The 25,607-nt window shown below is 35.1% G+C and overlaps 2 protein-coding genes and 2 pseudogenes across 2 annotated transcripts; 2 read left to right on the top strand and 2 right to left on the bottom strand.

The window, feature by feature from the left end:
* Positions 1-1,380: 1,380 nt before the first annotated feature.
* Positions 1,381-10,525, bottom strand: LOC110645315 (uncharacterized). The gene is made up of 9 exons (XM_058150725.1): positions 10,433-10,525; positions 9,113-9,183; positions 8,819-8,977; positions 8,209-8,735; positions 7,780-8,112; positions 7,574-7,698; positions 7,302-7,470; positions 7,160-7,218; positions 1,381-1,866 (listed from the first exon to the last, which is right to left on the bottom strand). The coding sequence occupies exons 1-9, from the start codon at positions 10,523-10,525 to the stop codon at positions 1,381-1,383; spliced, it is 2,022 nt and encodes a 673-aa protein (XP_058006708.1).
* Positions 10,526-10,637: 112 nt separating this feature from the next.
* LOC131182088 (UDP-glucose iridoid glucosyltransferase-like) lies at positions 10,638-11,138 on the top strand. The gene has a single exon (XM_058150724.1). It carries the CDS (start codon positions 10,638-10,640, stop codon positions 11,136-11,138), a length of 501 nt encoding a protein of 166 aa, XP_058006707.1.
* LOC110649761 (18.1 kDa class I heat shock protein-like) lies at positions 10,700-12,055 on the bottom strand (annotated as a pseudogene).
* A 3,442-nt stretch (positions 12,056-15,497) lies between these two features.
* On the top strand, positions 15,498-21,424 carry LOC110649763 (probable beta-D-xylosidase 5; annotated as a pseudogene).
* Positions 21,425-25,607: the final 4,183 nt, after the last annotated feature.

Here is a 25,607-nt window from a genome sequence, read left to right as displayed (position 1 = left end):
AGTCCTATGCTTGAGTTAGGTACCATTCTTTACTGCAGGGGCTTCTCCATTACAATTGCTCACACAAAAAATTCAACTTTCCTAACCCAGCCAACCATCCTAATTTCAGTTTCTTACCCATAGCAGACCATTTACCTGAGGATGATATTGCATCTGTCGATATCTTATCTCTGATATCATATCTTAATGGTAATTGTGAAGCATCATTGCTGGAATCATTGTCTCAAATATGGAAAACCCACACACCAAGATCACTTATGTCATCTACGATACACTTATGTACTACTCAGAAGCAGTGGCCAATAGTCTGAAGCTTCCTAGCATAATCTTGAGAACTAGTAGTGTTTCCACTTTGATTGCTTTCAGCAAATTCACTCAGCTACAACAAGAAGGTTACCTTCCTTTAAAAGGTATCATTGACCCTTTACATCCTTCTGCATGAGCTACCAAGACTTCCCAACTATCTTGATTCTATAAAGAAGTTTTCAATATTTTGCTAATTTTCTGATGTAACATAACATATCCCATGGTCTCATCATTTCAAGAAATGCTTTCAAAGCAGAATTCCTTTGGTACAGCCTCTATTACTTAATGATCAGCCAACACATGCTGATCAGGAAAACTCACTTCATGTTTGCAGAGCATCAATTGCAGGAAATGGTGCCTGGACTTTATCCCCTCAGGTGTAAGGATCTACCCACTATTGATGTTACGAGTTTAGAATCCTTGATGGAATTAACAAATACACTCAATGCCAAAAAGTCCTCAGCCATCGTCGGGAATAGCATGGAATGCCTTGAAGAATCAGAATTGGCACAGCACCAGCAACAATAGCAAAATCCATTCTTCTGTATAGGGCCCCTCATAGTTATTAAAGGCCCAAGGCGCACCAAGGCGCCAAGGGTCTTGGAGCCTAGGCGCAAGGTGCTCGCCCGAGTAAAGAGAGGTGCAAAAAAAAAAAATTCAAAAAAATATAAATATTCCATCAAATTTCAACTAGCATAAAACTAAACATAATAATAAACAATAAACATAAGGTAATAATAATTTTGCAATCCAAATAGAATAAAAATGAACTACTTTATTTTAAGAAACTAATATAAATTGTCACAATCTTAACATATTAACATGATAGACACTAGTCATGCTAGTAATCAAAATCCAAGAAAGAAAGTAGTTAACTAGTTACAAAATAACTAGTTAACTGCTCTTGAATCTATATGAAGAGTAGCATTAGTAATCAAAACTAAAGTCAAGTACTAATTACTAATTACAAAATAACTAGTTAACTACTTACTTCTTAATCTATTTCAAGTGTAGCATTAGTAATCAAAACTAAAGTACTAATTACTAATTACAAAATAACTAGTTCACTACATTTCAATCTATATCAAAAGTAGCATTAAGATCTTCCTTATCTTCCCCTTCAGCTTCGTCCTCTTCATACTCATCTTCTTCAAAATCAATATCTTCATCTTCTTCAGAAGATGTCTCTTCTCTAAGTAAAGGAGTATCAGCTCTAGATGGTGGCTTTCCTTTATGCTTTGACATAGATCTTGAAGCAACTACAGATGCTATATTTTTTTCTTTCCCGGATCTAGTATTGTAGGCATCCTCTTCAACTCCAATAGCTTCAACAACCGCATTCCAAGTCAAATTGTCATCCTCAAACACAAGTTCATCATTTTCTAACTCTTCTTCCATTTGACCCATCAACCATTCATTACTATCATCTATGTCTTTCAATGAAATGGGGTCAATGCAGTGACATGCATCATATCGGTGCCTTAATGCCTGATTATACTTCACAAACACCAAATCATTCAATCTTTGCTGAGCTAACCTATTTCTTTTTTTACTATGAATCTGTAAAATATAACAATTTTAATAAGTAATTTTTAAGAAAGAATAAATTAAAAGTATAATTATAAAAAGACATGTTTTGTTACTTACATGCTCAAAGATACTCCAATTACACTCACAACTAGATGCACTACATGTGACACCCCTTACCCGTCTACAGTGTAGCCGAGTAAGTTATGTCACTCAGTGTGTCGGAATACCAATTCGTGTTTCAATTTCAATTAATCCCTTTTAATTGATTTATTTAAAATTTTTGATAAATCTAAATTTCTCCGCAAATTTTATAGAAAATCCGGCAGAGTGCCAGCTATAAATTGGAAAAACAGTTCTTCTGAACCTGTTAAAAACACTCCCAATAACATCATCACATTATTCTCACTCAACCTCCAATATTTTTCAATCATTTCTCAAATCAATTCAGTATTCCAAAATTTACATTCATCTCATATTCACCAAATTCAATGATAATACTCATATTTAATTCTGAACACAATTCATAGATAATTACAATAAAAATATTATTACATGAGTTCATAATGTACATAAAAAAAAAATTTTACAAAATACAAAATATCAAAATATCCCAGATGGCCTAATGTCCTACCAAATGCACTGCAATGTGAGGTGACTCTGAACTCTGAGTGTAGATATGATGGCTCACCCAGTATGCGGTCTGCTGGACTCCCCAGCTACGTCTCCAGTACCTGCGAGTGGCAGAAGCGACGCGCTAAGCAATTCTGCTTAGTGGTGACAATATAAAATAAAATAAAATAAATTAAAATAAAATATGCAGAATATATATTTACATTTCTGGGTAGACTTAGTTTCTGATATTTATTGCAGTGTTATTCGATTTAAGTTTGATAAGATTTATTAACATTGCCCGAGTAACCTAATTTATTCAACTGGACTGGATAAACGGGTAAACTGGCACTGGGTACTAAGTACCTCGGACCATCATACCATCGGTCACATTGTGTCTCCCGGTGTGCAACAGAACAGCTAATAAGCTGTAATATTTATCGGGGGTTAAACCCAAGTATAATAACTCAATATCATAGCCAAAGGCTATTATGTCACAGAATGGCATGGGAAGCCATCAAATACAGAATGGCATGAAGCCATATGCAGTACTGCTAACAGAACCCTATTGGCATGCCAAACTATCCAACCAATAACATTAGGCCTACTAGGGCATTTAACACTTTTAATTTGTGTAATTCTTTGAAATTGAAATTTTTATGACTACTATTCATTTCACTAGTCAACCAAAATGTTGACTTTTGCATTTATAATAGGTAAATTAGTTTAATTATCATCAATAAACCACATTTTGCATTTAAAACTTGTTGGTATTGGTTGCCAATACCATCTCTAAGCTTAATGATAATTAGACAAAAATTTCAGTTTTCATGCTTTGTCTTTACTGTTCCATTAGTCATATTTGAAGTGGAAATTTGGAAAAGTGATCAACATGAAAGTTGTTCCTTATTTTGTCTAGATGAATTTCTTTTTTTGAATCACTCCATTTGGAGTTTTGTAGCTCAAGTTATGGCCTAAATACCATAACTGGCCGGATTGGACAGATTCCAAATTTCTGGGCAAAACTGGTTCTGCCAGATTTGGTGACTCAAGTTTGGTTGGAAATTTGACTAGGTTATGGTCATAATTTGGGTCAGGTTTCTTCATGAAAGTTGTTGGTCTATATGTCACCTTATTTCTGGTAAAATTTCAGGTCAATTGGACCTTTCTACATTGAGTTATGGCCAAATGACCAAACACTATTCATTTGGTCATTTTGCCCAGGCAGATTGCAGGTCACCCGGATTAGGGCAAACTTTTGGTCAAGTTTGTTTGGTTTTCTAGGCATGGTTTCTTCATCAAAGTTGTGCCATTATGTGTCTAGTTTCATGTCCAATTGGCCAAACACCAATTGAACCTCTACAATTCAAGTTATGGCTGTCCAAAGAGGCTAGACTCACAGCCATACCTGCAGGTCACACAAGGCAGCCACTCCAACCTCAAATTCCACAACCCAATTCACTTCATTTTTGGTAAAAACCAAACCAAATGGTCACTAATTGACCATTAAAGCCTACTTCCATCATCACAAGATCAAGGTCTCATTTCCCACTCCAAACCCTAACTCAACATTACCACAAATGCATTTTTACTTAACTTTATCAATCTACTTAGCAAATACATATTGTGGGCAGCCCTAATACCCTTTTAACTTCATTAAATTCAACACCATCAAACCCTAACCATAGCTGCCAAAAATAAGGGATGGCATACCAATGTCTTTCATCAAGTTTCTTTGTCATTTAATCACTAATATAGTGCTTAAACATGAAATTGAATTAAAATTTAAGGTTTTAGTCACTAACCTCTAATGGAGTGATTTTTCTCCTTGCTCAAAGTCTTGATTTCCTTTTTCTTTTTGCTCCCACAATAATCACCAAGATGATAGAATCAATTTTTGTGTTGGTAGTTAGGGTTTTTAGTGGAAGAAAGCTAAGAAAAATGAGAAATGGAAGGTTGTTAATGGTGGAATGAGTAAGGGTGAGTGGGCGGCATGAAGAAGAAGATAGGGAGCTGGTTTTGGGTTTCTAGAATTCTGCCTCCTTTACCCATTTTTATTTCATTTTAATGGTCTTGCTTAAATTTGATTGGCCAATACACTTTTAATTACCTCATGCTTACATAAGCATGAGGTAATAAATCCCATTATCTCATTTACTTTTCTTTCATTTATTATTCATTTTTAAATCAATTTTTGATTAATATTTGTTCACATTTTATGTCATATAATTCATTTACATAAATGGACAAGTTGGTCAAAAATTATCTCTGAAGACGAAATGACCAAAATGCCCTCCGTTTGGTTTACCGAGCCAAAATTGTGTTTACCGATAGAAAAATTTTTCTAAGTATTTTCTTGGCATTCTAATGCCATAAGAACCTCAATAACCCTTCTCTGGAGTCTCAAAAATTATTTTATAATTTTTTCCCCTGGTCTAGGGCTGCTAACGGCCTTCACCGTCACTTCCCTTTCGGGTTACCCATCCCTGGTGTTTCGGCTCGTTTAACCTTAGTGTATTTGATTTATAAAATTTTTCTTTGATTTTTATGAGCATTATTTAGCTACTTGATAACTCCTCACTCTAGTCTATTTATAATTTCAAACATCCGAGCTGCCCGGACCGACATTGGTCTCCGGAACAGTAGACTGTATGGAATAGCTAAAGTGAGGATGTTACAACTCTTCCCCTCTAATAAAAATTTCATCCTCGAAATTTACCTGATGCAAACAGTTGAGGGAACTGTTGCCTCATCACGTCTTCACTTTCCCAAGTCGCCTCCTCGGTGTTGTGGTGCTTCCAAAGCACTTTCACCAGTGGAATCTGCTTATGCCTCAACTCTTTTACTTCCCGAGCCAGGATCCGTATGGGTTCCTCTTCATATATCAAATCCAGTTCTACTTCAATTTCTTCTATGGAGATGACATGTGAAGGATCTGAGCGGTATCTTCTTAGCATAGACACATGGAACACATTGTGGATCTTGTCCAGCTCTGGTGGTAAAGCTAGCCTGTAGGCTACTGGTCCTACACGTTCAATGACTTCATATGGGCAATGAACCTAGGGCTTAATTTACCCTTTCTTCCAAACCTCAGTATTTTTTTCCATGGTGAGACTTTGAGAAACACTTTATCACCAACTGTATACTCTATCTCTTTTCTCTTCAGGTCGGCATAAGACTTTTGTCTATCGAAGGCAATCTTCAGGTTAGCTTTGATTATTTTCACTTTTTCCTCAGTCTGTTTCACCAGGTTTGGCCCTACCAGCTTGTCTGACACAGAGTTCTACATTTCCTCCCATACAATGCTTCATACGGGGCCATTTGGATGCTAGCTTGATAGCTATTGTTGTATGCAAATTCTGCCAGTGGAAGATATCTATCCCAACTTCCTCAAACTCAATGACACAACTCCTCAAAGATATCCTCAAGGACTGACATATATTTCATGTTATTATTATCATTTCAGTTCAATATTTGCATTAGTTCAATTGGTTTCAGTTGTTTACCTGGATTACTCTTTCTGATTGTCCATCCGTCTGAGGATGGAAAGCTGTGCTGAAATGGAGTTGTGTACCCAAGGATTCATGCAACTTCTTCCAGAATCTTGATGTAAACCTTGGGTCTCGGTCAGATATGATAGAAAGTGGAATTCCATGTAATCTAACTATCTCACTGATATACAATTCTGCTAGCTTCTCTAGTGAGTAGTCAGTCCTAACTGGCAGAAAATGTGCTGACTTCGTCAATCTATCCACTATCACCCATACTGCATCATGCTTTCTTTGGGTGAGGGGTAGACCACTAACAAAATCCATAGTGACCCGATCCCATTTCCATTCAGGTATGTTTATAGGCTGTAACAAACCCGATGGAACTTGATGTTCTGCCTTAACTTGCTGACATGTCAAGCATTTAGTCACATAGTCAGCTATATCCCTCTTCATACCAGGCCACCAATAATGAGGCTTCAAATCATTATACATTTTTGTGCTCCCCGGATGCATAGCATAAACACTAGTGTGTGCTTCATTCAGAATATTAGTCTTCAGTTCCCCATCATCTGGTACACACACTCTTCCTCTGTAATATAGATACCCATCTGCTTTCACCTCATATTCAGTTTCCTTCCCCTCAGAAATTTTACCCACAATGGCCATTAGTTTTTCATCTGCCCTCTGCCCATCTTGTATTTGCTGTAGTAGGGTTGGCCTCACTTGCAACTCAGCCAAAATAGCTTCATCTTGAGCTAAGGACAGACAGGCATTTAGCGATCTTAAAGCTGTGATGGACTTCCTGCTTAAAGCATCAGCAACTACATTTGCCTTCCCAGGATGATAATCAATCACACAGTCATAGTCCTTCAGGAACTCAATCCATCGCCTCTGCCTGAGGTTGAGCTCCTTTTGGGTTGGCAAGTATTTTAGGCTCTTGTGGTCCGTATAGATGTAGCATTTTTCACCATATAAGTAATGCCTCCATATCTTCAGTGCGAAGATAATTGCTGCTAACTCCAGGTCATGAGTAGGGTAGTTCTGTTCATGTGGCCTTAACTGCCTGGAGGCATAGGCGACCACTTTCCCTTCTTGCATCTAAATTAAAAGGGATTAATTGAAATTGAAACACGAATTGGTGTTCCGACACACTGAGTCACATAACTTACTCGGCTACACTGTAGACGGGTAAGGGGTGTCACACTACAAGTGAGGCTAAGCACTTTTATTGTAAAATTTCTCAAATCGGGAGTTGAAGCTCCGTAAGCATTCCACCATTCAGCTATTAATAAAATAACTCATATTAATCATGATTAAAAAAAATTGCAAGACAAGATTAAATGCTTATGATTAAAATTATGTTACCTGGAGATATTGCTGTTCGATTCCTAATTGTCACAGGCATCCTAAATATGCCAACACTATTTTGATACAAAAGTAGTTGTTTCATGATTTTGTCTTGCTCTTGTTGGGTTGGAATCAACCTTTGTAGAACTGTGTATAAACCAGTCATAACCTCTTCATCTGCAGCAATCTGAGTATTTGAATAAAAATAATTCAGGATTCAAATAATGTCCAGCTGCATGCAAAGGTTGGTGGAGTTGGCTTTCCCATCGTTTGTCAATGATCTCAAACACCGCCTTGTATTTTTCTTCCTTTTTACCAAATGACTTTGCAATTGCTTCTTTAGCCCTATCCATAGCCTCATAAATATATCCCATTGCAGGCCTTTTCTCACCATCAATTAATCGAAGCACACGGACTAATGGACCAAATATCTTTAAGATGTACACCATAGTACTTCAAAAACTAGGCATCATCACAATACTAGTCACTTTCTTACCAGCTTGCTCTTTTGCCCACTTACTTATGGTCCATTCCTCTGAAGTAAACATTTTTCTCAAATTGGTCTTGTGCTTATTTATGCATTGAAGGGTAAGAAAAGCAGTTGCAAATCTTGTGACAGCAAGCCTAATTAGTTCTCTTTCACCGGTGAAGTGCCGTAACATGTTCACCACACCTGGACGAACATAAATGTAGCCATTCATTGTCACTGCCCTTTTAATTGTGTTATGAAATTTTGGCATTTTCCCAATGTCTTCTAAAATCAAATCTAAGCAATGGGCAGCACAAGGAGTCCAGTACAAGTGTGGATGCTTGACTTGTAGCAACTTTCCTAAAAACAAAACGAATATGAGAAGTTTTTATTTACTACAATTGTTAATTAAAATGAAATTTAAATAATTTAATAAAAATTAAAACTTAAAATTACCTGCAAGCACACAGTTGCTAGCATTATCTGTCACTACTTGAACCACATTAGCCTCCCCAACACGCTCCACAATTCTATCAAACCGCTCAAACATCTTCTCACCAATCTTTGAATACTTTGAAGTATCCACAGACTCAAGGAAAACTGTTCCCTTTAGAGAATTCACTAAGAAATTAATTAAAGTGCTTTGCTTTTTATCTGTCCAACCATCTGCCATTATAGAACAACCATACTTTGCCCATTCTTCTTCATAGGACTTTAATTCATTCTTCACATTAGTAACTTCTTTATTCAACAAGGGAACCCGCAATTCATGGTAACTTGGTGCCTTCAAACCAATACCAAATTGTCCAATAGACTCTAACATCACTTGAAAACTTGGATAATTGGCAGCATTGAAAGGAATTGCCACATCATACATCCATCGAGCTATATCCCTACATGCCTTTTCTCGCAATTCCTTTTTACATGCCACATTTATGGTGGTTTGCTTCAACTTTGCATTCTTCCTATCTTTACTGCCCTTTCTGCATTTTGAGCAAAAAATACATCAATAGGACCCTTTGTCCTTGGCTTCTTTCTCATATTTGCAACTTTATTACTTCTTTGCTGTGGGACTTCTATGTTTGCACCAATTTCATCTTTGTCTTCATCATCACCCATCCTCTCAACATCTTCAAAATCAGGAAAAGAAGTTTTATCAAAGTCCTTTGCTGCAACCTTTTTTAACATATAGTCTTGTATTTCTTCACGTACATGTGCTGGACACCTTTTGCACATGGTGACATTGCGATGTCCCCCAGCCAAGTGTTGCTTAGCTCAGTAAATCCCTCCTTTTGTAACTTTATTACAAAAGTTACAAACAAGATCATTGGTATTTGGTGGCTTTAATAAATGCACATACTTCCAAGACGGATCTTTTCTATTATTGCCACTTTTATCTTCAATGGCAGTAGAAGATGTTCCAATGTCCATCTTTTACAATCAAACAAGAAATATCAACTCCCTATATCAATAGCATAGCAAGTTTAGCAAAGTAATTTATCACTCACATACAAGTCACAAACACCCACTCAATTGTCATTTCAAATAATATTTGTATTAAAGAAGTAAAAATTATAGTAAATAATTTTTCAAATATTCAATAAAGAACATTCAACAAGCACCCATTAAACTATTTTATTTATTTATGTTATTATAGCAAAAACCATGTTAATTATCAATATGTTAATAACTTAATTATCAATATATTACTCATGTTTCAACTTGTAACAAACACCCATTCACTGCTGTTGTGCTGTATTTTATAGTAAATTATTTATTTTTTTTCATTTTATATATTTATGTTAATTTTCACTTGTCTTTTTGCTCTTTATTATAATTTAAGACATAAGAAATCAAGGGTTAGTGGGTTGCATGTGAGAGGCAATCAACAAATAGCCAAATGTTGAACAAAGAATTGACAAATAACTGCAAAAAGAAAGCAGACAAGCAGCTGTTGTCATCAACTAGTAACTTATGTCATCAAAAGCACAAAGCAGCTGGTGTCATCAAATAAAAAAAATTAGCTCAACAAAAAAAAAACACAGCAGATGCAGCATGAGTGAAATCTAAATCACCGAAAATTTCAGCAGCATAACAGAGGGAAAATTGAAAAGAAAAGAGCATGCTAGCAACAGCTATGGCTTGAAAACCAGCAAAAATGAAGAAAAGAAGAGCAAAGAAAAAGCAGCAGATACAGCATAGGTGAAACCCTAGATCACTGAAAATTTCAGCAGCGTAACTGGAGAAAAATTGAAAAGAAAAAAGCATGCAAAATTGAAAAGAAAAAAGCATGCTAGCAGCAGCCATGGCTTGAGAACCACCAAGAAGGAAGAAAAGTAGATGGAGAAGAAGCCGATGATGAGAAAGAAAGAAAGAAAGGAAGAAAGGAACAAGAAATGGAAGAGGAAGTCAAGAATAACAAACCTGAATGCAGAGATCAGCTAAGTTTCTAGAATCTTCTTCTTCTTATTGTTTTCTTCTTATTGTTTTCTTCTTCTTAACTTCTTTTCACCTTTTTCTTTTTACTTCTGCTATCGGGATGGAGTGGGGCTGTTATTAACGTCCCCTTCATTAAATAGGGCGCCTGGGACTGCTGAGGCGTGCCTGGAATGCACCTTGAGCCTCAGTAACGCCTTCTCAGTGTCGCCCCCTAGACAGTTTTAAGGCGCAAGCAGCTGACCTCCATCGCCTGACGCCTGGGCCGCGCCTCAGGCACTCCTTTAACAACTATGGGGCCCCTGTATAAATTTGCAATAGCCTCCACCAGTAGCATAATTGTAGAGGACACCTGCTACATCACATAGCTGGATCGGCAAACTCCTAATTCAGTAATCCATGTGAGCTTAGGAAGCTTGCCTTCCACGACTGAGAAAGAGTTGGCTGAAATGGCTTGGGGCTTGGCCAACAGTGAGCAGCCTTTCTTGTGGGTGATAAGACCCAATTTAGTGTGTGGTTCTGAATGGATTGAATTGTTACCCAAGGATTTCAAAGAAGCTATTAGAGAAAAGAGGTTGCATTGTGAAATGGGCACCAAAAAGGAAGTATTGGCACATCCTACAATTGGAGGGTTTTGGAGTCACTACGGTTGGAATTCAACGCTTGAGAGTATCTGCGAAGGGGTTCCTATGATATGTCAACCATGTTTTGGGGACCAAAAAGTTAATGTGATGTATGTGAGCCATGTATGGAAAATGGGATTGGAGTTGGAAAATGAGTTGGAAAGAGAGGAGGTAGCAAAAGCTGTCAGAAGGCTAATGGTAACTGCAAAAGGGATGAAGATGAGGCAGCAAACTATAGAATTGAAGAAGGTTGAATGTTGCATGAAGAAAGGAGGCTCATCCTACAATTCTTTGATCAAGTTGGAACAACATATCTTGTCATACTAATTACTCATATTGTCTTCCATAATTTGCAACCCTTGTTGGCTATCTGTTAATTAAAGAAATGAATCACATGAACAACATATCTGGCTTTTCCCCCTGTAACAGAGATGTACTAGCCTTCAAAACACAATGTATTTGGGGAAAGAAGTGAAAAAGTAAAAATAAAAATAAAAATCCAGAAACGACCCAATTATATAACAGTAAGTTAAACAACTCCACAACACAACCTACTCAATTTTATCAAACACTTTCCACATACCACAGAAACCTCAGCCTAGTACAAAAGCTTATTATTCATTGCATATATAGCAAGTATTATGTCACAGAAAAGAGATGACACTTAACTTGAAATCCTCAGCCTGAGACTTCAATAGCCTTCACATCAGGTTTCTTGACTTCTGCCTTTGGCACAGTCACAGTAAGAACCCCATTTTCCATGGAAGCCTTAACCTGATCCATCTTAGCATTCTCCGGTAGTCTAAACCTCCTCAAAAACTTTCCACTACTGCCTTCTAAGAGATGCTAAGTATCGTTCTTGTCTTCCTTCTCCACATGCCTCTCTTCGCTAATTTGCAGCACCCGATCATCTTCAATCTCAACCTTCACCTCTTCTTTTCTAAGGCTAGGAAGATCAGCCTTGAAGACATGGGCTTCTGGGGTTTCCTTCCAGTCGATGCGGGTGCTAACAAAAGTAGAATTTTCATGAGGGAAGAGCAAAGAAGAAGAAGCAGAGGAAGGGAATGGGAAGTCCTTGAAGGGGTTCCAAATGTCAAGGGAGAAAGGATCAAAGATGTTGTTCCTTCGGTTGCCAAACAAAGGAGTGAGCGACATTTTTAGCTGGGTTAAGCTGGGAGACTGTTTTTGATTGCTAGATTGCTTTCTTTGGGTGCAGAGAGGCTTTTCAGTTTAGCGAACGATGCTACAAGTGAGGAAGGTTGAGACATTTGTAATAATTGGAGGAGTATTCCAGTACTCCCTGGTTTGCCTAGATAATTCTAGTGGGCAAATGTTGCACTTATTGGGTGTCACAACATTGTCATTGGCTAATGTGACACACTTTTCTTTTCTTTTTTTTCCCTTTTTAAGGTGAGGGATCGGGAAGTGGGATTCGCATTTAAATTTATTAAGTGGGTGATATATTTCTAATTATTAAATTAAATTAGTCTAAAAAATATCAATACATCCAAGTGAGTCATATTATTTTCTTCATATTAAAAATTTTTATCTACAAAAATTAATCAAAATACTAATATCGAATCTTTTATATTGCTTATCAGATTCATTAAGTTATTAGTTCGATGGAACATGGGTAAAGCTATGTGCTTGCTTTCTCACAAGTAATAAGATAGATGCCACATAATAATTTTTACATCATTTATTCTTCTCAATAAAAAAAAAAAATTGTATTAATCGATTAAAGTATTACAGCATTAACCCATGGCCCATATACAAAAAAGACTCCAAGCAAGCATAACACTTAAAGCCATACAACAAAAGGTTCTCAGCACACCCAATTCCCAAACCCAAAACAAGCAGACCCAAGTCCTAACTTATAAAAAAGAAACTCAAAAAGTTGATGGATATTTGACCTAAAAGGACCCGGCCAAAATAGAGAAGCATTTTTGCCCCTGCTCTGAAGTTAGAACCCATGCTTTGTAGTTGCTTGGGGAAGATGACATGAAACCAAGAAGGAAACCGTAGAAGAAAACTGAAGTAGACAAAGCCATGTAAACCCATTCAAGCCCAAACAGTTGAACTTTAAACCTTAATCCTTTGCCTTCATTGGTTCTTAGATTGGATAGGGTTTAAGAACCACAATAAAGAAGTTCTTGTTTTGCCTAAGCATCCTAAACATAATTACTTCATAAGCATAAATATATCTCAAACTCAAAACACAAGCAACCACAAATTTTCCATAAAAGAGAATAATGCATTAGTGACCATAATAACCCAAATTTGACCATGTATAAATTCCCAATTCATTGCTTAAAATCACAAACCAATACAATGATTAGAAAACAAGATAAAAAAACCCATGAAAATCCAACTTATCTTAACACTACTTCTTTCATTGCTCCTAATACTATCAGTTACTCCACAGAACAATTTTGCATGTGACAAGAAAAAGTCCTTTAAACAACCAATATTCCTTTTGTAATATATCCCTTTCCTTTAAGGATCGAATCAAGGACCTCATTTCACATCTAACTCCCAAATAAAAGGTGCAACAACTAGTAAATCATGTAAATCGAATTTTCCAACTAGATATCCCTGCTTATGAATTGTGGTTGGTGGCACTTCACGGGGTGACAAATGTTAGTTATAGAGTACATTTTAGTGCCACAATGACTAATGCCACAATGCCTAGTGCCACTAGCTTCCAAGTAATGATTTTGTCCACTGCTAGTTTTAATGAGACACTGTGTTAGAAGATGGGATAGGAGTCTTAACCAAGGCTCAAGCCATGCACAATGCGAGTCTAGCGGCCACGGTTGACATTTTGGAATCCTAATATTAATGTGTTCTAGGCCCTAGATGTGACTATGGCCAAGTGACACTAGCTGAGGACCCATTAGTGTTGTCAAAATATGCAGTAAATTATGTTAGGGGCTTGCAGGGAGTTTGTGAAAAAGAGAACTTTATAATAGATGATAAGCTTAAAGTCTCAAGTTGTTGTAATCATTAAGCTGCTTGGGATCTTAACAAATGGAAATGTGTTAATCTATTTCACTTTGATGCTAAGGTATAAATGAAATCCATAGTTTTGAAAACCAGACTTGCCCTATTGTTTCAATTGAAAGACTTGGGAATTAGGCTTATAGTCATTTCAAGTTACCCCTAAAAATTGAAAATGGCAAAATACGGTCAAAATCTATTAAAACCAGTCAAAAGCAGTAAAATCTTGTTAGCCCCATCAGGGGACACACTAGTCAATCGGGTTTCCTTTTTGTTTTTTTGTTAATTTTTTAACAAACCATCTCCTTTTTATATATGCAGCAGTTATTGTTTAGTGACATGTTGCAACCCTATATGTAGCAAAAAATACAAAATGACCATATTTTATTTATTTATTTATTTTAAATGTAGTAAAAGCAATATAAAAGGTGTTTGTAGATAACTTATTTTAAAAAATGACTATTAGTTAAAAATGAAGTAGTATTAATTCAAATTCAAGAGAATGTTTAACAAATTGATTATATATATATATATAATTTAATCAATCATTTTAACATTTTTGTAGGCTTGAACATGAATTGTCGGGATTTTTTAGGGAAGTATACAAAAAATGCAATTAAATTAAATAATGTAGAAAATTTTGTTGTAGACTAAGCCTTAATTTGTAACTTCAAAGTCCTGATGAGACTTGATTTCTTTGAAGGGATCTAAAAGGGTTACTATTTAGGAATGTTGGACCATTTGATGTATGAAACAAAGAACATCAAATGTTGGCACTTGATGTTGCAAGGCAAGCAATAGTCTTATCGGAAAACAATGGAGCTCTTCCTTTATCTAAAAACACCACCAAGAGCTTAGCTGTTATAGGACCAAATGGTAATGTCACTGAAACTATGACGAGCAACTAGGTGGTTATATCCTCCTAGTATATTGCGTCTTTAGAAGGGCTGTAAAAGTGTGACTGAATAGTTACATGCCTAGGTGTTCAAAGAAATTAACCCGAAATAAATCAATCTTCTTTTTTTTTTTTTTTGTTAATATACAGATATTTTATTGACAAAAATAAGCACATAATTATAGCATTAGCCCATGGCCAATATACTAAAAAGGCTCCCAGCAAGCCTAATACTCAAAGCCATACATCAAAAGGTCCTCAGCACACTCGATTCTCAAACCCAAAACAAGCAAATCCATGTCCTAACCCACAAAGAGAAACGTTAAACGTCGATGGATATTTGACCCAAAAGAAGGACCCAGACAAAACAGGGAAGCATCTTTACCCCTACTCTAAAACTAAAACCTACGGTTCATAGCTGCCTAGGAAAAATGACATGAAACTAAGTAGAAAACCATAAAAGAAAACTGAAGCAAACAAAGCCATGCAAACCATTCAAGCACAAACGGTTGAACTTTAAACCTTAATCCTTTGCCTTCGTTGGTTTTTAGATCGGATAGGGTTTAAAAACCATAATAAAGAAGTTTTTGTTTTTCCTAAGCATCCTAAATATAATTACTTCATAAGCATAAATATATCTCAAACTCAAAGCATAAGCAACCAACTTTTTCCATAAAAGAGAACAATGCAGTAGTGACCATCATAGCCCAACTTTGACCACATATAAAGTCCCAATTCATTGCTTGAAATCACAAGCCAATACAAAGAAAAAAAATAGGATTAAGAAACCCATGAAAATCTAAGTTGTCTTAACACTTCTTTTTTCATTACTCCTAATACTACTATTTATGCCATAGAATAATTTTGCATGTGACAAGAAAAGTCCTTAATTAAGCAAGTATTCCTTTTGTAATGTATCACTTTCCAATGAGGATCGAGCCAAGGACCTTATTTCACTTCTAACTCTCCAATAGAAGGTGCAACAACTATTAAATCACATACCTCAAATTTTTTGGCTAAGCATCCCTATTGATGAATTATGGTTCTTCATGCAGTGACAAATGTTGGTTATGTAATACATTTTAACGCCACAATGCCTGGTGCCACTAACTTCCCAATAATGATTTGTCTCTTGCTAGTTTTGATGAGACATTATGGTTAAGGATGCGATAGGTGGTCTTAACTAAGGCTCGATCGATGCACAATGTGGAATATTAATGTGTTCTAGGACCCTAAATGTGGCCATAGCCAAGTGATACCAGGTGAGGACCCATTGGCAATGTCAAAATATGCAGTAATTATGTATAGGCCGTGCAGGAAGTTGGGGAAAAAGGGAACTTTATAACAGGTGATAAGCTTAAAGTCTCAAACTGTTGCAAGCATTACACTGCTTATAATCTTGACAAATAGAAAAGTGTTGATTGATTTCACTTTGATGCTAAGATATAAATGAAATCCATAGTTTTAAAACCTGGAATGACCTTGTCAATTTAACTGTAAGACATGTGAATTGGGTTTATAGCTTGGCTAGGTTACCCTGAAAATTGAAAATGGTAAAACAGGTTAAAACCTATTAAACCGGTCAAAACCTGTAAATTTTGGTAAACCCTGCCAAGGGACACATGGGTCAATTGGGTGTCTTTTTTTTTTTTTTGCAAACTATGTCATTTTTGTAAATGTAGCAGTTATTGTTTAATGACATGTTGCAACCCTCTGCATGGCAAAAAATCCAAAATGACTAAGAGCTTCTTTTTTTTTTAAATGTACTAAAAGCAATATATATGGTGTTGTAGATAATTAATTTTAAAAATTATAGAAATGTGTCATTTTAATATTTGTGCAAGCTTGAATATAAACTATAAGGATTTTTTTTAGGGAAGTATACAAGAAATGCTGTGAAATTGAATAAAGTAGAAGAATTTGGTGTAGACTAGGCCTTAATCTGCAACTTCTTATGAGACTTGATTTCTTTGATGGCATCTAAAATGGCTCAAATTTGGGAATATTGGACTGTCTAATCTATGCAATAATGAACATCAAATGCTTACACTTGGTGCTACAACGCAAAGAGTAGTTTTGTTGGATGACAATGGAGCTCTTCTTTTGTCTAAAAACACTACCAAAAGCTTAGCTTTTATAAGATCAAATGGCAATTAATAGCAAAGTACAATTATTTTGTTCCCAAAATATCAAGGTGCAATTGTTCAAAAAACAAAAATACAGGGCATAATTGTAAAAATAGTGAAGAGTTGGGTTTTTTTTAGCCATTTTCCAAGTCTCAAGCTAGTTCAAGCATTATATTACTTATAATATTGATATATGGAAAGGTGCTGATCAATTTCACTTTGATGTTAAGGTATAAATGAAATCCTTAGTTTTTAAACTCGGATTGACGCAGTCAGTTCAAACAAAAGACCTGAGAACTAGACCTAAAGCCTATTTAGGTTATCCCTAAAAGTTGAAAATAGAAAATAGAAAAATAAGGTCAAAACCTATAAAACCTAGTCAAAACCTATAAAACTTGGTTGGCCCTATCTTAGGACACACGAATCAACTGGGTTTCATTTTCGTTCTTTGCTAAAGTGTTAAAAAAACTATGTCATATTTTTTCGTTTATATATAATAGTCATTATCTAGTGGCATGTGGCAACCCTCTACATGGTAAAAAAAAAATGACCATGTTTAATTATTTTTTGACGTACTAATAGTAATATAACTGATGTTTTTAAATAATCAAGTTTAAATAGTAACTATTATTAAAAATTAAGTAATATTAATTGAATTCACCAGAATAATATGAATTTAATATTTATATAACAGTATTCAAGATAAACAATATACTAGTTCTATTTTAAACTCTTAACTCTCTATGTTCATTGGTTCTCAAATGAGAATGAGTTTACAAACCATGATGAAAGCCAATTACTTGATTTGATCATTAGTGCATTAGTATCTTCAAAAATCAATTATAATTTCTTCTTAATGAGCCCTTTATAAATTTATTGTCATTGGAAAAAGTATATGACATTTTTTGGATTTGGCAGATGACAAAACAAGACTTAGATGGCAAATCCACCACCATTTAGGAGTAGCTGTTAAAGGAGGCACATATCAATAGTACTATTTGTTCATATAGTAGGGTGCACTGATCCAGATCTGCTCAAAGGGATTATTGCACATCAATGAAATCTTATAGAATCTTGATGGATCTGTTTTGCTTTTACTCTATGTTTCATGTTTAATTAGCTGGCATGTATAATGATTAGAAGAAAATGAACATGAAAATGTCACTTTCATTTTTTTGTTTAAAAGCCCTTAGCACTTCACCTTTTATTTAGAAAAAAAATTTTTTTTTTTTTAAAATTGGCGGATGTTTGGTGGTTGACTATCATTCAATTGAGGTTTATTATGACATAATCAATTATACAGTTACTTTTGAAGATGCAGTAGTCTTTGCTTTGAAAGTAGGTATTACAAAATACCCAAAAATTCAAAAGATAAAAAGAATCTAGCTTTTTACTTGTTACATGATCATGTCATATATATGTAGGCTTGTACATGAGCTGTGGAGATTTTTTTTAGGGAGGTATATAGAAAATGCAGTGAAATTGAAAAAAATAGAAGAATATGTTGTAGACTATGCCTTAATAAGCAACTTCAAAGTGCTAATGAAACATAATTTCTTTGATGATGATCTAAAATGGCTAGGATTTTTGGACCATTTGATGTATGCATTAAATGCTGAAACTTAATGTTGCAAGGCAAGTAATAGTCTTGTTGGACAATAATGGAGTTCTTCTTTAACTAAAAATAGCACTAAGGGATTAGCTGCTATAAGACCAAATAGTAATGTCACTGAAACTTGATGAGCAACTATGTTGGTATACCCTCCTAATACACTACCCCTTTACAAGGGTTGCAAAAAATGTGTCCCAACAGCTACACGGCCAGGTGTTCAAAGAAATTAACTCAAGATGAATCAATCTTTTTTTTTTTTGTCAATCAATAGATATTTTAATGACAGAAATAAGTAAAAAATTACAACCATAGTTATTGAACCTAGACCAAACCGGCCCGTTGAACCATTGAGCTGGCCCTCAAACTGGTCTGGGATTGTAATTGAACCAAACATGGAAGCGATTCAGCGTGATCTGGTCGACTCGGTGGTTGGACCGGTGAATTAGTATGACCCGATTGATCTAGCTAGTTCAGTTATTCAAAGATTTTTTTTTTTTTTAGTGTTGGTATAAAGAATTAAACTCAAAACCTCTTTAAAAAGTTTTTAAAATCAAAATCAATTGAGTTAGCTTGATATTTATATTATATTTTTTATTTCAATATATTTATTTTTTAACATATACTTATATTTCATAAATATTAAAAACACCACCAAGAGATTAACTGTTGTAGGACCAAATGGCAATGTCACTAAAACTGTGATAAGCAACTAGGTTGGTATACCCTCCTAGTACATGACCCCTTTATAAGGGTTGTAAAAGCGTGTCACAACAGCTGCCTAGCTGGGTGTTCAAAGAAATTATCTTAATATAAATAAAAAAAAAATTTTGTCAATAGATGGATAATTTATTGATAGAAATAAGCACAGAATTACAGTACCAACCCATGGCCTGTATACTAAAAGGACTCCCAGCAAGCACAACACTCAAAACCATAGAACGAAAGGTTCTCAGCACACCCAATTACCAAACCCAAAACAAGCAGACCTAAGTCCTAACCTATAAAAATGAAACTCAAAAAGCTTATGGATATTTGACCCAAAAAGACTTGGCCAAAACAGGGAAGCATTATCGCCCCTACTCTAAAGTTGGAACCCATACTTTGTAGCTGCCTAGGGAAGATGACATGAAACCAAGTAGGAAACTGTAGAAGAAAACTAAAGTAGACAATGCCATGCAAACCCTTTCGAGCATAAACAGTTGAACTATAAACCTTAATCCTTTGCCTTCATTGGTTCTGAGATCAGATAGGGTTTAAGAACCATAATAAAGAAGTTTTTGTTTTGCTTAAACATCCTAAATATAATTACTTCATAGGCATAAATATATCTCAAACTCATAACACAAGCAACCATATTTTTTCCTTAAAAGATAACAATGTGTTACTAACCACAATAGCCAACTTTGACCATATATAAATTCCCAATTCATTGCTTGAAATCACAAACCAATACAATGATTAGAAAACAAGATCAAGAAAGCTGTGAAAATCCAACTTGTTTTAACACTACTTCTTTCATTGCTCCCAATACTATTATTTACTCCACAGAACAATTTGTCATGTGACAAGAAAAGTCCTTTAAACAGTCAACATTTCTTTTGTAATATATCCCTTTCCTGTGAGGATCAAGCCAAGGACCTCATTTCACTTCTAGCTTTTCCATTAAAAGGCGCAATAACTAATAAATCATGTTAGTCAAATTTTTTAGCTAAATATCCTTGCCTATGAATTGTGGTTAGTGGCACTTCATGGGGTGGAAAATGCTGGTTATGGAGTATATTTTAATGCCACAATAGCTAGTGCCATTAGCTTCTCAATAATGACTTTGTCTACTGGTAGTTTTAATGAGACATTGTGGTTGAAGATGTGACAGGTGGTCTCAACCAAGGCTCGAACCATGCACAATGCGTGTCTAATGGGGATGACATTTTGGAGTCCTAATATTAATGTGTTCCATGACCCTAGATGTGGCCATGGCTAAGTAACACTAGGTGAGGACCCATTGGTGGCGTCAAAATATGCAGTAAATTATATTAGGGGCTTGTAAGAAGTTTGTGAAAAAGAGAACTTGACAATAGATGATAAGCTTAAAGTCTCAAGCTATTGCAAGCATTACACTGCTTATGATATCAACAAATGGAAAGGTGTTAATCGATTTCATTTGATGCTAAGGCATAAATGAAATCCATAGTTTTGAAAACTTGACTTACCTTGTCGATTCATCCAGAAGACCTGGGAACTGGGCTTATAGCCTGTCCGGGTTACCCCTAAAATTTGAAAATGGCAAAAGACAGTCAAAACCTGTAAAATCCAGTTAGCCTTGTTAGGGGACACACAAGCCAATTGGGTTTTTTTTTCGCTAATTTTTTAACAAACTATGTCATTTTTATATATGTAGCAGTTATTGTTTAGTGAGCAAAAATTACAAAATGGCCATGTGTTTTTTTTTTTTTTTTTTAACTTACTAAAAGCAATATAAATGGTGATTGTAGATAATTAATTTTAAAAAATGACTATTGGCTAAAAATTAAGTAATATTAATTCAAATTCAAGAGAATATTCGACAAATTGATTAAATAATGTATATATATATACATATATATATATATATATATACATATATATTAATATTTGTGTAAGCATAAACATGAACTTTATATTCTTTAGGGAAGTATACCAAAAATACAATGAAATTGAATAAAGTATAAAAAATTGTCATACACCAAGCCTTAATTTATAACTTCAAAGTCCTGATGAGACTTGATTTCTTTGATGGGATCTAAAATGGCTCTTATCTAGGAATGTTTGACCGTTTGATGTATGCAACAATGAACATCAAATGCTGGCACTTGATGTTGCAAGGCAAGCAATAGTCTTATTGGACAATAATGGAGCTCTTGCTTTGTCTAAAAATGCCACCAAGAGCTTAGCTATTATAGGACTAAATGGTAATGTCACTGAAAATATGATAAGCAACTAGGCTAGTGTGCCCTCCTAGTACACCACCTCCTTACAAGGATTGCAAAAATGTGTTTGAATAGCTGCACGCCTAGGTGTTTAAAGAAATTAACCCAAGATAAATCAATATTCTTTTTTTCTGTCAATAGATAGATATTTTATTGACAAAAATCAGCATAGAATTACAACCATACTTATTGGACCTGGACCAAGCCGGCCAGTTGAACCAGTGAGCTGGTTCTCAAACTGATTCGGATTTATAATTGAAACAAACAAGGAAGTGCCCGACATGACCCGGTCAACTCGGTGGTTGGACCAATGAGCTAGTGTGACTCGGTTGATGTGGCCGGTTCAGTTATTCAAAAGATTTTTTTTTTCTTTTTTCTAGTGTTGGTATAGAGAATTAAACTCAAAATCTCATAAAAAGTTTTTAAAATCAAAATCAATTGAGTTAGCTTGGTAGTTATATTATTTTCTTATTTCAATGTATTTATTTTTTAACATATACTTATATTTCATAAATATTAAAAAGAGAATTATATATTTATTGAAATTGTTACGCATTATATTACTTGAATCTTTTTATGTAAAATTTAAAAGCCCTATTAAAATTTATTAAATATAACTTAATAAATATTAAAATTTTATTTAAATAATTAAAATTTAATTAATTATAATTATTTATTCATTTATTTATTTATTAATATTAATAGGTGTTATATTTAATTAATTTATATATATTAAATTAATTTTTAATGACTCACTGATTGAAACATTGACCCACTTGTTGAACCACTTCGTCGGGTCAACCACCGGGCCGAGTTTAATAGCATTGATGACAGCACTAGCCTATGGCTCAGATACAAAAAAAAAAAAAAAGTTCCCAACAAGCCCAACACTCAAAGCCATATATCAAAAGGTTCTCAGCATACCTAATTCTCAAACCCAAAATAGGAAGATCCAAGTCGTAACCCACGAAAAAGGAACCTTAAACGTTGATGGATATTCGACCCAAAAGAAGGACCCGACCAAAATAGGGAAGCATCTTCACCCTTAGTGCAAAGCCGGAACCTATGATTCATAGCTGCCTAGGGAAAATGACACAAAACCAAGAAGGAAAACATAGAAGAAAACTAAAGCAGACAAAGCCATGCAATTCAAGTGCAAACAATTGAACTTTAAACCTTAATCCTTTGCCTTCATTGGTCCTTAGATCGGATAGGGTTTGAAATCCATAACAAAGAAGTTTTTGTTTTGCCTAAGCATCCTAAATATAATTACTTCATAAGCATAAATATATCTCAAACTCAAAGCACAAGCAACCACATTTTTTCCATAAAAGAGAACAATGCATTAGTGACCATAATAGCCCAACTTTGACCATATATAAAGTCCCAATTCATTGCTTAAAATCATGTATATCAAATTTTCCAACTAGGCATCCCTACCTATGAATTGTGGTTGGAGGCACTTCATGAGGTGACAAATGTTGGTTGTAGAGTACGTTTTAATGCCACAATGCCTAGTGCCACTAGCTTCCCAATAATGATTTTGTCTATTGCTAGTTTTGATGAGACATTGTGGTTGAAGATAGGATAGGTGGTCTTAACCAAGGCTTGAGCCATGTACAACGCAGGTTTAGTGGGGTTAACATTTTGGAGTCCTAATATTAATGTGTTCTAGGACCCTAGATGTGGCCATAGCCAAGTGACACCAGGTGAGTAACCATTGGCCGTGTCAAAATATATAGTAAATTATGTTAAGGACTTGCAGGAAGTTGGTGAAAAAGGGAACTTTACAACAGGTGATAAGCATTGCACTGCTTGTGATCTTGACAAATGGAAAGGTGTTGATCGATTTCACTTTGATGCTAAGGTATAAATGAAATTCATAGCTTTGAAACCTACACTAACCTTATCGATTCAACCAGAATACTTGGAATTTGGGTTTATAGCTTGTTCATGTTACCCCTAAAAATTGAAAATGGCAAAACAGGGTTAAAACTTGTTAAACCCAGTCAAAACCTGCAAAATTTGGTCAGTACTATCAGGGGACACCCGAGTCAACTAGGTGTCCTTTTTTTTTTTGCTTTTTTTTTTTTTGTAAACTATGCCATTTTTATACATTTAGCAGTTATTGTTTAGTGACTAGAAGAATTTGTTGTAAACTAGGCCTTAATTTGTAAATTCAAAGCACTAATGATACTTGATTTCTTGATGGGATCCAAAATGGCTCAATATTAGTGTTATTTTTTGTGGCTTTGAATTTTGGATATGTTTTTCACGGGACCTGAACTGTGACCTGTAGACCATTATTTTGTGATGAGTATGTGCATTGAGGCCGTGGGAAACCCGATGATGAAAAATTATATGACTGTAAGATGTAATTGGAGGCATTGAGCTGAATTATTAATTTCGTGGCATGATCTTGAAAAAATAAAACTAATAATAAAGTTTTGGGAAAATTAATTTAATTAAATTTAAATAAAATTTTATTTTGTTTAAATTTAATATGGGTAGTTTTTTAAATGGATCTAATTAAGTTTAATTGGGCTCCATGGGCCTAAGAAAGCCTAGTTAGGAATTTTAAATGAGACCCATTTAATTATTTTCTAAAAATTAAAATAACAAAATATCTCTCTCCTCCTTGGCCCCACTCTCTTCCTCACTCCCTATTGGTGCCTTCCATTTTTTCCTGTCTTCCTATTGGTTGAAGCACCTCACCCATATCCCAGTCTTATTCGAATTCTGCAATCGCAGTTGTTTAAGTCATCTAAACTTTATCACCCTAAGACTCCAAATCCTACCACACCTCTTCCTCATTCCCTATTGGTGCCTTCCATTTTTTCCTGTCTTCCTATTGGTTGAAACACCTCACCCATATCCCAAGATTATTCGACTCGCAATTGTAGTTTTTTAAGTCATCTAAACTTTATCACCCTAAGACTCCAAATCCTACCACACCTCTTCCTCATTCCCTATTGGTGCCTTCCATTTTTTCCTGTCTTCCTATTGGTTGAAACACCTCACCCATATCCCAGTATTATTCGAATTCTGCAATTGTAGTTGTTTAAGTCATCTAAACTTTATCATCCTAAGACTCCAAATCCTACCACAACTCTTCCTCATTCCCTATTGGTGCCTTCCATTTTTTTCTGTCTTCCTATTGGTTGAAGCACCTCACCCATATCCCAGTCTTATTCGAATTCTGCAATCGCAGTTGTTTAAGTCATCTAAACTTTATCACCCTAAGACTCCAAATCCTACCACACCTCTTCCACATTCCCTATTGGTGCCTTCCATTTTTTCCTGTCTTCCTATTGGCTGAAACACCTCACCCATATCCCAGATTATTCGAATCGCAATTATAGCTGTTTAAGTCATCTAAACTTTATCATCCTAAGACTCCAAATCCTACCACAACTCTTCCTCATTCCCTATTGGTGCCTTCCATTTTTTTCTGTCTTCCTATTGGTTGAAACACCTCACCCATATCCCAGTCTTATTTGAATTCTGCAATTGTAGTTGTTCAAGTCATCTAAACTTTATTATCCTAAGACTCCAAACCCTATCACACCTCTCTCCCAAAACCCTATAAATACCCTACTAGAGAAGAGAAGAAGGGATGATGGGAGGAAAGAGGAAGAGAAAATTCAGAGCTATAAGAAATTTAGAGATATTTAAGACTCTTTGAGTTCTTCCTTATTTTTTTTTTCTTCAAGAAGATTTTCATACAAGATTTCTGGAAGGTCAGTTTTTATTGTTTTCTTTTCAAGATCTATGCCACGCAATATTTTAATTATATGCTCTTTGTCTTCAATTTATTTTATATGTTCATATAGATCATGTAATCATGTTTAATTTGAGGGGGATACATAACTCTGCACATGTTTAGTTTCTGTCTCTCGTACTTTTATTATTTTTCTTTATTTTCTTTACTTTTTATTACAAACAAAATTGGTAAGTAGCCCTAAGGTAAGTACCAAAGAAGGCATTTGCGCGGAGCTTATATGGAGCTAAACGAGAGTAAGCCAGGGATATCATTGCCATACTAGAAGAGAAGACCCTTTTTTAAGGGTAGCTTGCCCCAATGGCAACTGCATTTACCAACAAGTAAGTAGCTCTAAACTTCTCGAATAACCATTGGCATGAAATTGTAGTAATAATAGAACTTTCATTTGGTAAATTAAAATTAACTTTGTTTTT

Source organism: Hevea brasiliensis, chromosome 8 (assembly GCF_030052815.1).
Source record: "Hevea brasiliensis isolate MT/VB/25A 57/8 chromosome 8, ASM3005281v1, whole genome shotgun sequence".
NCBI classification, from domain to species: domain Eukaryota; kingdom Viridiplantae; phylum Streptophyta; class Magnoliopsida; order Malpighiales; family Euphorbiaceae; genus Hevea; species Hevea brasiliensis.
This window is presented reverse-complemented; position numbering and strand designations above follow the sequence as displayed.

What these genes read in the sequence shown, in the direction of transcription:
- LOC110645315 (XM_058150725.1), bottom strand. Translation starts at nt 10,525, where the DNA reads ATGCTACTGGTGGAGGCTATTGCAAATTTATACAGGGGCCCCATAGTT. An exon ending in GCAAACATAGAAGTCCCACA is followed by an intron (nt 8,736 to 8,818) that starts GCAAAGAAGTAA and finishes CTCAAAATGCAG; the next exon opens with AAAGGGCAGTAAAGATAGGA. An exon ending in TGAGAAATTTTACAATAAAA is followed by an intron (nt 1,867 to 7,159) that starts GTGCTTAGCCTC and finishes TATATTTTACAG; the next exon opens with ATTCATAGTAAAAAAAGAAA.
- LOC131182088 (XM_058150724.1), top strand. Translation starts at nt 10,638, where the DNA reads ATGGCTTGGGGCTTGGCCAACAGTGAGCAGCCTTTCTTGTGGGTGATA.